We start from the raw sequence: 13,438 nt of genomic DNA on the forward strand, positions 1-13,438 counted from the left end.
GTGAGCTGAGAGGGATAATGGGCCGTGATCCTGAGAATTCTGTGCAACGGGACCGTTTGCAGAGTTGTGAGGAAAGAAGGGATGTGATAAGACAAGCGTATTTCCGAAGTTAACTATCCCCTATTCCCCTCGGCTGAGATGGAAACAAGGTCTCTAGGCCAGGGGCGCCTTCCTGCAGCCACTGGGTTACCCAGCAAATGGTTCCTGGGCCCTGCACTGGATGCTGCAGCCTGGGCGAGCTCACATTCTGGCCAAGAAGGAAATGCAGCCAGGCTGTAGACCAATGGAAACCCGGGCTGCTTACTAGTCTACACAGAGGAGTGGGCATTGGTGGGGGGAGGAGGGGCGCGGGTATCGAGGGAAGTTTAACAGAGGTGATGCCCATCTGACAGCAGAGATGAGGAAGGCCTCTGCAGATGGCTGGGGGCTGGAGGGAAGTTGGGCATTTCAGGCAGTGGGAGCCCATGTGCAGAGAGGCATGGAGGTGTGCAACAGAGCCGCATGCTAGGTACTGTGAGAGTTAAGAGGTAAGGCCAGCAAAGCAGGCAGGGGCCAGAGGACCTGACTGTCCCTTGGCCCTCATCCTGCAGAGGATAGTGAGCCACTGAAAAGACCTAAGGGCAGATTTGTCTCAGGAAGGCCAGGTTGTCAGGTGAAAGGTTGATGGGGGGAGGCTGGGTTCAGAGATTGACAAGGAAGCTGCAGATGAGAGACCAGGGGAGAGCAGAGATCTGAAGCCCAGCAGTGGATCTGGCAGGCTTGGTTATTATTTGACACGAAGATAAGAGAGCCAACAGGGCTAAGGGTGACTGATGGAGGGCCAGGACTGGGGTTTTCCCTTCTAATTTGCCCACATGCAGCAGAGCACCTGGTCCCTTCCCTCCAAACCCAAACCTCCTTTTCCACACTTCTTCCTCCAGTCTGCTCCCTAACCATGCTTCCCATTCTTATTCTCCTCTTCATTATCTTTTCCCTTCTCGAGTACAAAGCCTACTAAGTCCTTTTACTTCCAGTTTTTAATTTGATTCCTATAAAACCCCGGGAGGTAAGAACCCATTTTACAAGTGATTATAGGGGAGGCTCAGAGAATAGAAGTGACTTGCCCGGTGCTCTTTGACCCGTCCAACTCAAAACTACTTGGGGGCCTTGGCCAGTAACTGAGCCTATCAGCCTCTGTTGAGCTTCAAGATCACCCAGACTCGGAATATGGCAGCTGTCATTTGTCAAGGCCACCACCTAGACCTGGGTTCTGGCCAATGAAAGCAGGAGTGTCTGAGTAGTAAGAGCTCAGATACGGGTGGGAGGCCTTTGGGACCCACACCTCTATTGATTCCCTGTGTAACCTTAGACAAGGCCCACCGTCTTTGAGCCCTGTCCTCATCTGTTGAATGAGAGCAATGAAGCCGGCCTGCCCTCCCCATAACTCTGTATGGCTACTGTGAGAACGCAAAGGAGGGGATGCTTGTGACCATTCCTGGCCCTGAAAAGGGTTATGCAAAAGGACCACCCCCATCTCCTACTCTCTCTTTGGCCCAGGATCCTGATGGCCTTGGCCTGCCACTTATTGGAGGCTGATTATGTGGTCAACTTCATGGGATCTTCATCCCTAACAGGAACTTAAATCTAGATGTTCTTCAGGCTTATGTCCACTCGACACACCTGCCCAGGGAATCTCACGTCACCCCTGTGCACAGAGGAATCCCCAAACTGTTTTCATCTCAGATCCCTCTGCTGAGCTCCACCCCTATGCAGCCAGCATAGGTGAGTGTCTCCGCTAGCATGGCGCACGAGCCCCTCAAGCTCATCACCAGACTGAACTCATCCCTCCCCATACCTGCTCCTGGTTTGAGAGATCACTCAGTGGGGGGATACCCCTGGCCCAGTCATCCACCCAGAAACCTGGGCACCATTCTCAGTGCCTTGATCTTCTTTCCCTTCTTTCATCAACCACCAGGTTCTGAAAAATTCTCCTTCCTAATCTCACACAGGTCTGGCCACCCTCTCCATCCCACACCGCAGCCTAGCACGTCTCCCCCTTCTTCTCTGAAGCCGCTGAGCACAGGTCTCCCTGCCTGTGCTCTTGTTCACACAACCCCCTGGCCACCACCCTTCCATTCCACTCAGAGTGAGCTTTCTTCCGCTCCCTTTTTCATTTATTCCCTTTTATGCCACTTTAATGTGTTTTAATGTGTATTTTCAGCGTGTAAGTGTTCTTGCAAAATTCAATGTCTTTTGGGCATACATTTTTAATATACTTTTTTCACTCAGCACTAGGTTTTAGCTCCCATCCGTGGTGCTACATGTACCCCCACTTCCTCTAACTGCTGCCACCACGCTCTCTCACTCGCCCAGGATGCGTACCCAGGTGCCTCCCTCCCAGGCACCACAAGTAACGCTGTACGAGGATAGACTTCCTCATACATCTCTCTTTATGGACCTGTGAGAACATTTCCCTGAGCTATATATGTGCCCATGAGTGAAATCACAGGGTCATGGGTATACGTAAACGTAATGTTACGGAAAAGAGACAGATCCCTGTCCAAAACGGCTGCATGCATCTCCCCTCCCACTAGCAGTGCCTAGGAGTTCCTGTATCCCTATGAGGAGGGAGCTCTCTAAAGCAGACATCTCCCCCTGCTTGCCTCTTCCTTCCCCATCATGCCTTCTCACTGCTCTCTGGATGAATTCTCCCTCCTCATCACTCCCCTCCCATTTGGGCTCCATTGCACCTCCCTATTTGCAGTTGGGTGTTGGTCCCATGTGCCCTGCTGTCCTCCATACACGCCCACAATGTGGTCGTCTTTTCAAATCCCCTGGAAGGAGAATCTCATCTCTGGGAAGCTCTCCCTGACACCCCACCCCCAGCCGGTCTCTATACCTCATCTGGACTCCACAGCTCCCATGCTTTCCTTCATCAGAACACTGAGCTGCCGGGCTGTTGGTGTGTTTATATGTCTGACACTTCCATTAGACCAAAGTTTCTCAACGCTGGCACTTATGACTATTTGAGTTGGATAATTCTTCACGGTGGGGGCTTTCTTGTGCATTGTAGAACGTTTAGCAGCATCGCTGACCTCTACCCACTAGACACCAATAGCACCTCCTTCCCCAAGTCGTAACAACCCAAAATGTCTCCAGACATTGCCAAATATTCACCAGGGTTCAAAATCAATCCCAGTGTGGAACCACTGCATCAGACCATAAACTGCCCAGGGCCTGGGGCTGGGTCTCATTCCTGCCTGTATCTCCAGCACCCAGAGCAGGCCTGGCCCCAGTTAGCTTCTCAATAAATGTTGCCTGAATGAGTGGCAGGCTGCCACATCTGTGGGCATAGACTGGAAGGTGGGCCTCAGAGATCAAGGTTCTGGGAGACTCATGATGTCATGGGGTGAGAGGAGTCTCTTTTTTCCTTCCCCAGAGGGCACCTGAATCATCATCTCCTTTTGTTCTTAGACTGTCCCTGTGGGAGAGGGGTACCTGGGACCTCCAGCAGACTTACTGTGTGGCTTTGAGCAAGCAGCTTCACCTTCCTGGGTCTCAGCTTCCCACTTATAAAATGTGGACAAACAGCCTATGTGAGTCCATAAATGTCGACTGAGTCAACGACAAAGGCATTGCTCCTGTCACAGATTTGTCGCACAGAGCAATGACTGCTCCAGCCCTGGGACATCTCCCATGAGGAAACACTCAGAAGGGGGAGGTAAGCCACGCGGCATTTATAGTGAGCATGGCTGGGCCTGTGGCCTCCCCTGAGGGCTGGAACTCAGGGACATCACTGTTTCAAGGACATCTTCCAGGATCCCAGTGCCTGTATGATCCAGGAGCGCCGCCGGTGGGAAGTGGGCAGGTTCTCACAGCTCGGGCTCCAGAGGTGAGTGGTAGCCGGGTCACATACCCAGGAGTCCCCATGTGGCAGTGGCCAGGAGTTCCGCCAGCAGCTGGCCAGGATGTTGTCCTGGGCCTGGGCCGCGTAGATGCACACCGATGCTTCCGGGTCGTGCCTCAAGTTTTCCAGAGCTGAGTTATGGGGAGGGGAGGAGCCACGGATTAAGACCAGGTCCCCACATGGGTCTCACACCTCATCCTTCCTTTTCACCTCCATGCCTTGGCTTAGGGTCTCTCTGCTCAGCATCCTGTCGTCTTACCTTCCCAGCTCTTCAAATTGTTCATACATTTCAAAGTCTGAGTCAAAACCTGCCTCCTCCAGGAAGCCTTCTTAAATTGCCCCAGCCTAACTTCATGCTCTCATCGGCTTCCCCAGTTAGCAAATCAATCTGCCCCCCTTAAGAGTCTGAGCTACTTGCCTTGCACTAAATGGTTTTTGGGGCTGGTTTTCTGAGCCTGGCTTTCAAGACTGTAAGCTCCCCTAGAGTGGGGCTACGTTGTGTGTCTTGGTGACCCCACTGTACGTACCATGCACTCGCCTGCATAGAAACTTGCACAACTGGACGGAGCTGAGGACCCTTGCCTTAGGACCTACCCCTGCCCTGTCCTGTCACTGACTGTGGCCTCCTCATTCTCTCACTGCTCCCTGCAGCCTCACCAACGCAGGGCACAACTTACCGGCTTTCACTTCATTCAGACGATCTTCCGTCATTGTGCTCTCCATGCAGGGGACCAGGGACCCTTGAGCATAATCCAAGAGGTGAGCACATCTACTTCCTGACTCCGACCCTAGCCCCATCCCACCCTCTGACCCGACCTCCTCAGAGAGGTTCTCCCCACCCTCTTTCAGCCCCACAAATAAGGGCACAAAAGGAGAACTTCATTTGCACCCTATGACCAATTCCCCAAGAGGAGCCCTGGGAGAGGTGGCAGGTCCAGCAGGCAGGAATGGCACCAGGGCAGGGGCAGGATGTGGGCTGCAGCCAACTCTGAGGGGCAGCGCTCGGTGATCCCCTTGGTCTCTAAGACTGGCCTTTAGTGTCCTCATGTGAGACTTAATAGAGGTGCTGCCTCAGCTGCCCCTTCTCTGAGGAGTTTGAGCCACAATAACATGAAAGACACCAAGTGCCTGGCATACTTTCCAGGCAGGTTATTGGCAGGGCTCCTGGAAGGGGCTGAGACCCAGCTCCTCAGCAATATTATCCAACCCATTCCTTGCTCCCAGACCGACTCCCAAAGTACCTGCAGATCCTTAAAGGGCTCATACCTCTCAGAAGGCCCCTCCTGCACTTCTTTGCCTGGCTAATTCCTATTTCTCCTTGAACATTCAGTTTAACATAGTCACTCCTCCAGGAAATCCTTCCTGACCCTGCCCCCAAGCTAGGTTAGGCACCTCTCTGGGTTCCCACAGTGCCTGAGAGTTTCTCTCTCTCTGTATAAACCATGTTGTATTTTACTTGGGATTTATGAATCTCTCCCCCCAGATTGGGGCTTTCTTCCCCTTCGATCCATTGGGGTGGGGAGTAGGAGGATCAGTCTCCAAGAATCCTAAAGTCACATGCACAGTATGCATACATGCATTTTTCTAGAGAAAGTGTTCATAACTTTCTTCAGAGCCTCACAAAAGATCGGTACTCCCCCACCCCCAGGTTGGAATCACCACACCATGCTGGGGGCTGTCTGCAGGCAGAGGCAGGCACTGCGCAGCTTTGTTTCCCCAGCACAGGATGTGGCACAGAGGAAACTTCCGGGCGTTAAACACTAACATTTTTAGAAGTGATCAATTTGGGGAAAGATTTAGAGAAATCAGCAGCTAGGAAATAATGTCACTCCATGTGAGAAGCTGCCTCTGAGCAGGCGCCCACATTCTGAGGGCTCCCCGCAGTCCCGGGCATGGCTCCTCGGTCCCAGCTCGGATCACGCCAACAGCCTCCTTCACACACACCCACCAGCTTCACCTCCTGAAGGGTTCTTTGTCTCTCTAACGAAGCACAGTGCCTGACACAGAGTAGAGGATCAAACCCTGTTTGCTGAAGAAACCAATGAAGGCATGCAAAGATGACTGGATGGATGAGAAACCCCAAATGAATTGGGGAAAGACACTGAGGAAACATCGCTTTACAAAGTGGGGGGCTGGACACAACATCCTCTCAAAGCCTCTTTGCAGCAGGGTCTCCTGGTTCTTGGGGCTGGTGTGTGAGGGAGGGAGGGGGGGAGCAGGAGGAGACATACCCAGCATGCCATCACAGGGGTCCTGTGGGGGATTCTGGGTGAGGGGAATCTGCTATTTGTTTTCTCCCCACAGAGGCAGAGGTTGGGATTGTGGGAAATAGAAGAATGAAGGTAACTAACATTGAGTGAGCGCCTTGATGTGCCAGGCTTCATATTTTTAAAAAATATTTTCATCCAGTCTGTGAACCAGGAATTCATCTCCATCTCACAGATGAGGAAACTGAGGCTCAGAAAGGGGGATCGTGGAGCTGAGATTCCACTTCACTTTTCCACTGTGCCACTTGGCCCTCCTGCCATAGTCCATGGCAGGTTCCTGCTGGGCCTGGACCCACACTGCTCTCTAGGAGAAACAGTAGTTCTGCTTGTACAGTTGCCAAGGTTGTGACCTGCGCAAGGACTCTAGGCAAAATCCAGCCCGTGACTCACTTCCCAAACAGTGATCTTCGAGGAGGGAAGACCTTTCTAATTTGTACCATGACTGTCTGCTGGCCAAGCCTCACACCCAAAGGGAGCATCCACCCAGGTGCCAAAAGGGGTTGTAGCTTCCTTCCAAGGGTAGGAAGCACACTAGAGAGTATATAGAGCCCCAGCAGCAGGCCTAGTTGTGCCAGGGCAGGTTACCTATGAACATGACTGAGAACTTCCGGAGGGAAGCCCGAGAACTCTTGGCATACTCCAGGCTCTGGCTGAGGAATGTGAAAGCGTTGTCTCTGTGGGTGTTCACCTGGGACAAAGAGAACCCCTGAGAGTGCTGGGCCCGCAGAGGGATTAATTATCCATCCACCCCTCCCGAAGATAGGAATGGTGACCTTATCAGGCAGCCAAGCCCTGGCCGTTGCCTCCTAAACTTCTCTGCCACCCATCCTGGCCCCCAGAAGCCAGGCCTCATCTTCTCTTAGCTGATGACAATAATCGCTTCAGTGGTCTCCTGCCTTGGATATCTTCTATTCCAACCCAGCCCCTGCTGCAGCTGGAAGGAAAAATTCCAAAATGCAAGTCCAGGCAGAGGGGAGAATGGACATGGCATGTGAGGGACAGAATCGATAGGGAGACAGGTCTGACCAGGTAAAGGATTCAAGTTGCAGAGTAGTTGAGAATAAAACGGAGCATTAGGAAGGTCTTAAAACCCCAAAAAGTCAGACAGGAATACGGCTTACGTATGGGTTAGAAAGCAGGAGGTGAGCATTCATTCTTGATAGGGCCATGGCAAGGCAATGTTTGGGGCAAAAGAATCTGGCAGTGGTGTTTAGGATGAGTTTGATCAAGTAGAAACTAGGGGGCAGGCATCCTGCTAAGAGGCTGTTGAGGGAGATGAAGATAAATCTCATCTGACCACTCTTCTGTTGACAAGCTGCATGTCAAGGAGTAAACTCCTGGGTCTGGCATGGGCTCTCATGATCATGTTCATTCTCGGCCTCAACTTCCACCACTGTCTTCACCCACCACTCACACTATGGTCCGGTCCCAGGATGTGGCCCAGCTCTCCCCAGATCGGAGCCTGGGGAACAAGCAATTGCTCCTGATTGCAGCACCCTTTCCTCTTATCTTCACTTGATGAATTCCCTCTCATCCCTGAGGCTCTCAGCTCAGAAGCCACCTCCTCCCTGAAGCCTTCCACAACCCTCAGTCAGAGCTGATCCCACCACCCTTATGTTTCTGCAGCATCTTGCACAGTCTTTGTCACAGCACCTATGACATTGTGCTGTAATTATTTATACCTGTCTCTCCCACTGGATCCTGAGCTCCCCCCAAAAGAGGGAGCCATCTTACTCAGCTCAGAGTCCTCAGCACCCTGGACAGGGCTTTGGCATGGTGCAGGTGCCTAGAAAGTGGATGGATGGATGGATGGATGGGTGAATGAATGAATGAATGAATGAATGAATGAATAGGTTATCAACCCCTTCTTAAAGCTAAGGCTAGAAGTTGACCTTCATATGAGCAAAGCTGTTGACACCTACAAAGCGGAAACTGAGAATCCAGAGGGGTCTAATGCAGAGGTCAAAAGCTTGCAGCCCATGGGCCACAAGTGGCCTGTTGAGCGATGACCAGCACAGTGTTTTAAGCAAGTTAAATTGATTACTAATTAATGTCTAATAAAAATCTGGGTTTTTAGTTTTTTGTGTGAAACCAGACAACCCGGCAAGAGTGTCTGCCAGTGAGGCGGAAAACTCCACCTATGTTTTTAACAGGAGTGGGCCCTCCCGGTTGCCACAGGCACTACCACTTCCACGTCACTCATGATTATTATCTGCCCACTCACCAGACATTGTAGGTATTTGAATAGTGCCCTGGCCAAACACTTCCTGCAGGCCTTATTCTCTCTGTGTAAAATGAGGCTAATATCAGACACTGGATTGAGGAGCTTTTGAGCATCACTGATAATGGTGTTGAGCCCTTTCCTCAATCCTACTAGCAACCTGTTACTTTGTATGTTTTTCTTGGGTTGGTGTAGGGGATGCTGGCATGCCAGGCCAAGATCTCCCTTTGGGGTTGAAAAATTTATTCCCCCAGCTATGGGGATTGCCTCAGCTGAAGAGAACTGCTGGCTCAAAGTCACATCCCTTCCCAGGGTGGCTGGCATCCAGTGGACTGTAAAGACCTGACTCCTGGCCCCAATTTGGGGAATCTCACGTAGTGCTGGCTGAGACCTCCCCTGAAATTACGCTGTGCCTTGACTTCACCCTCTGCACTCCTGCTCCTAGCCCTCCCTTCCACTCCTAATAAACCTCCTGCATGCGTATCTCTGTCTCAGACTCTGCATCCTGGAGAATTCTTTATGACAACAGGGAAGGTGGATGGGACTAGATGGCAAAGCTTCCCAAATGTTATAATGAGGAACTGGGTTGTGTCTGGCACTGTGTGTTTGTGGCTCTCTCCTACATTAGGATGTTCTCAGGTGTTACCTAGAAAGGAGGTTCTATGGTTAAATAAGTTTGGGAAACCATGAATTCAACAACCATGCAATATTTCCTCAGCACAGAAAATCTCAGAGCCTTTCATAAGCTGATGACATTGCAAATCTCCAAGAAGAAGATGACAACGCAGTATTTCCCAAACTTATTTGTCTTACAACTTCTTTTCTCCCCCTGTGGGGCATAGCTTATAGGACTGGTGTCATAGACAATACCCCTGGGAATTACTGTTATAGAAAAGGGAGCCAATGAAGTCCTTCAAGGAGGAATATAACACAGACAGACGCGTATTTTAACCAGATAATTGTGGTGACCTGGGTGGCCAATGGAAATGAAATTAAAGGCTAGGAGACCCAGTGGCTGGTTGGACCCATGGCCCAGCTGAGAGACATCCAGGACCTGAACTAAAGGCAATGATGGTGGGGAGGGAAAGGGCAAAACAGATTCAGACATTTAAGGACATTTAAGATTGATCCAATATGGAAGGTGAGGGGGATGAAGGAGTCCAGGATGATTCTAGGTTTCAGCTTTGGATATCTAAAGGGACAGAGCAGAATTGAAATGGGAAGGCCATAGTTCAGACGAGACATGCTGAGCTTGCAGTGCATGTGGGTCAATGGAGAAGGTGTCAGTAGGTTCCTGGAGAGGGAATGCTAGGAATGAGAAGAGAAGTCAGAGACGGAGATGAACACTCAGAAGCCAATAACTTGTGGGCGGTCGTGGAATTGATAGTCAGGATGGAAAAAGAAAGAAAAGAAAAGGAAAGAATTGCCCACCTCCAACATACGCATAGGGAACCACTACAGTCTTGGGATCACTCACAAGGTACTTGCAAATTTTGGCCACTGTCTGCTGCTGGTTGTCCCAGGGCTTCCGGCTATAAGCTCTTTTTGGCAATTCCCAAGCCATGAAGCAAGAACAGCGGAACAGGGTCTTCACACAGTTCTGGGGACCAACAGGAAGAGAATACCAGAGCGGTGGAATTCCAGGACAGCCAGAACATGTTCCAGAAAAAAAGTTAGGTGGAACGGGATTTCGGAAAATCAATTCCTGTTTGAAATGTACAAGGGAAGTTGACTGTTTTGAGGAGGAATCCTGACATGGGTGCTTTTGGAAACCAGACTTCCCACCACAGATTGTTAGTGACTCTGGATCAGTTTCCATAAACGGAGGTGCACCCACAAGGCCCAGTGCCTACGCACACTCACCTGGCCCACCTTGGCGTTGCCCTCTTGCATGATCAGCAGCAAAGGCACCAAGGTGCTGACCAGCTGCTCCTCCATGGCTGGAGTGCGGGGTGACCGCAGCTTCTGTACCACTTTGCCGTACAGGTTGATGCAGGAGGAGCGCACGTCCTCCCGCGACTAGGAAAGACCAGAGGCTCAGGCACGCTCCCTCCTCCAAAAGGCTGCCTGGGCCTTTGAGCTCCATTGAAGACACCGTGACCTTCCTGCCACTCATTCTATGGGGCGCTCCAGGCCCAAGAGGCACAGAGGCAGAGAACAGCAGAGGCCATCTGCGGGGGCTGATCTGAGGCTGGTATCCCCCTCACTAGGGCCTAGGTCTGAAGCTCCACCCACTCTTTCCAACCAGGGCTCCTGCTCACCTAAAAGGTGCCTTCGTGCCAAGTGGAAAAATGCCCCTTCTGCCAGGACCAATAAAAAAAAAGCACCCCCTGGAAAACTTGATTACAAAAAAGCTCCCTCTGTGAGAACCAATTAGAAAAGGAAATTTCTCTGTGCCAACCAGTTACAAGAAGACATGGACCAGTTGGAGCATGGTGCCCCTTCCCCTGTGCTGACTCAGCCCTGCTCAGGTCCCAACGGGCCATGGGAGCTATTGCAGCCCCCAGGGTAGTAAAAAAACAGCCTGCACATGCTGACCCCACCCCTCCCACTCCCAACCCCCGTGGGGTTCCTTACATCATTGAAGTGTGGCAGCAGGACTTGCAGCATTTCCACATAGACCGAGCTGTCTTTCAGTTTCCGTTCCTGCCCCTTGAAGATGGCCTTGAGGTTGTGGCCTGCCTCCACCACTAACAGCCCATCCACGCACTTCAGGCCCTTCACCATGGAGGGCAGGAGCGCCTGAACCTTGGCGGTCTGCGAGGCAGGAGCATTGGGATGGGGGCGCCTACCTGGGCTAACAGGTGGGAGACCCAGCCTCTGATGCGCTGAGAACTTGGTGAAATAAGTCCGATCTCCAGGCCTTTGCTTATGCCATCCCACCTGCCTGGAACGCCCTCATTCAAGCTCTTGCTTTCCCCAAAGCCGTCCTTGGCCTCTCTGGCTCCTTCCTGGCTTGCATACCTGAGGCCCTTTGCTGTCTACTCCCTTCCTTGTATTGTTACTAGTTAGTTTTGTGTCCTGTCCTTTCATCCTGCTGATATATATATATATATATATATATATATATATATATATATATATATATATATATCATAAGCTGCAACAGTGGCTGGTAGACAAAAACAAAGCACTTTTTAAAATGCTAACGTTGCCACAACAATCCTGGCCTTGTTTTCCTAATCTGTAAAATAGGAATAATTACTGCCATCCCCAGGCTCTCCTACACACACTGCCTTTAGGATCATTGTGAAAAATCTGAATTAGAAACTATTTTTTAAAATATAAAGTATGTAGGGAATTATTAAATTATTTTACAGATGGGACAACTGAAGCAGGGACAGAAAAGGGCTCTGATTCCAGCCACCAGCATCTGAGAGTTGATGATGGCCAACTCCATCCTTCCACCCACCCAAGGCCTGGCTGGGCCGGGCTCTCCTCTGCCGTCTGCTCACCTTCTCAGTTCTGCGGGCCAGGATGACCAGGCCTCGGATGGACAGCACTTTAATGATGGGGTCACGATGGTTCAGGCCTTCTGCCATCCTCCCCAGAGAGTACTCCTCAGGAATCCGACGCACCTGCTCCATCTGGAGGAGCTGAAGAGTACCGGTAATTAGTCCCTGGGCCAAAGGGGCAGGCAGCCCCCTTCCCGGCTCCCCATGCACTGGTAGTACATGCTAGATAACCAGGGGCTGAGTGTGGGACATGAGCAAGTACTGTCTGGTCAGTGCTGTCCAATGCGAGCCACATGCATAAGTTTACATTTTCTAGTAGCCGCATTAAAAAAGAAATAGGTACAATTAATTTTAATAACACATCTTATTTAACCCAATATATCTAAAATATTATCATTTTAGCATGTAATCAATACAAAAATTGATATATGTAACGCTTAAAAAATTTTTCAAACCAAGTCCGAAACCTGGTGTGAATTTTATGCTTACAACACATTTCAATTCAGACAGCTACATTTCAAGGGCCCACTAGGTCCCATGTGTTTGGTGGCCATCGTACTAACCAGTGCAGATCTGGTTAATGATAGCTGTTGGCTCCTCTGTTTCCACCCAGCGCTTGGGGATGGCGGCCCTGGTCCCTATCTTCTCTGCAACACTCTCCTGGTTAGTACCCACCTCAGGATTTAACAGCTGTCCCTAGGCTAATAACTCCCAAGTCTCTATTTCTGACTCAGCCTCTGTCCAGAGCTAATAACTTGGAAAACCGATAGTTCACCAGACATCTCCACCCAATGTCCATCGACACCTCATGTCACTGAACGTGTCACTCTCCAGCTCAACGCACCCCGTTTCCCATATTGCCTGCTTGCTCTGGGGTCTGGTTCACGCCTTCTAACCAAGCCGCTCATTGTTTGTGTAATGACGCAGGCTGTTTTGTCCCTTCAGTGCGGGCACGATGCCCTTCTGCTGGGGCACCCACCTCCACTCTAGCCTCCACCCCCACCTTACATGACCTCATCTAAAATTCGACCGGCCCCCATGAAGCCATGTTTAACTGCTCCCAGGCTTCACCTAGGTTGATGGCCCCCGTCTTGGTCCCTGGGAGCCCTGACCAGGGAGACCTTAGTGCCCTCATCTGCTTATGCATGTGCCTCCCCTATCCCACTCGGGGTTTCCTTGAGGACACAAATGACTGTTTTTCCTTGGGTCTCCATTACCTAATGCAAGCTGTGATATGGAATATCTGCTTCACTAACGCTATTGCACAAAACATGAAATTTGGTTCTTTTCCTCCTTAGAATTGCCCTTCCTCCAGGATTAGCACCATCAGCACCCTGCCCATCGTCCCTGTCCCAAAACAGGCATCACTTTCGTCTTCCTTGTCACCCTTCCCACCCATCGCAGCCATAGGTCTTCAGTTTCTGCATAGTTGTCCTCATAATCACCTCTCCCTTCTATTCCAGTGCCCTACATTTACTGTAACTGTTGAGACCATGTGTCTGTATGATGAGAAGAGAGCGCTGGGGAGAAGGAACAGGAAAGGCAGGGCTCTGCCCATAGCTGACCCTCCACCCATCCACACCAGAGATACTCAGGTCTGCTCTGCACC

General features: G+C 50.9%; 1 protein-coding gene across 1 annotated transcript in view; it reads right to left on the reverse strand.

Annotated features, from left to right (window-relative positions):
• Positions 1-3,772: 3,772 nt before the first annotated feature.
• Positions 3,773-13,438, reverse strand: part of MROH7 (maestro heat like repeat family member 7) — a gene marked incomplete at both ends in the record, with an annotated part of 43,714 nt that continues 34,048 nt past the window's right edge. Inside the window, 7 exons of the mRNA XM_081054855.1 lie at positions 3,773-4,017; positions 4,564-4,626; positions 6,739-6,841; positions 9,852-9,974; positions 10,238-10,393; positions 10,952-11,131; positions 11,830-11,970. Of these exons, the coding sequence (XP_080910981.1) occupies positions 3,773-4,017; positions 4,564-4,626; positions 6,739-6,841; positions 9,852-9,974; positions 10,238-10,393; positions 10,952-11,131; positions 11,830-11,970 (1,011 nt within the window). The remainder of the gene's footprint in view (positions 4,018-4,563; positions 4,627-6,738; positions 6,842-9,851; positions 9,975-10,237; positions 10,394-10,951; positions 11,132-11,829; positions 11,971-13,438) is intronic.

Source organism: Rhinolophus hipposideros (assembly GCF_964194185.1).
Source record: "Rhinolophus hipposideros genome assembly, chromosome: 8".
Lineage (NCBI taxonomy): Eukaryota > Metazoa > Chordata > Mammalia > Chiroptera > Rhinolophidae > Rhinolophus > Rhinolophus hipposideros.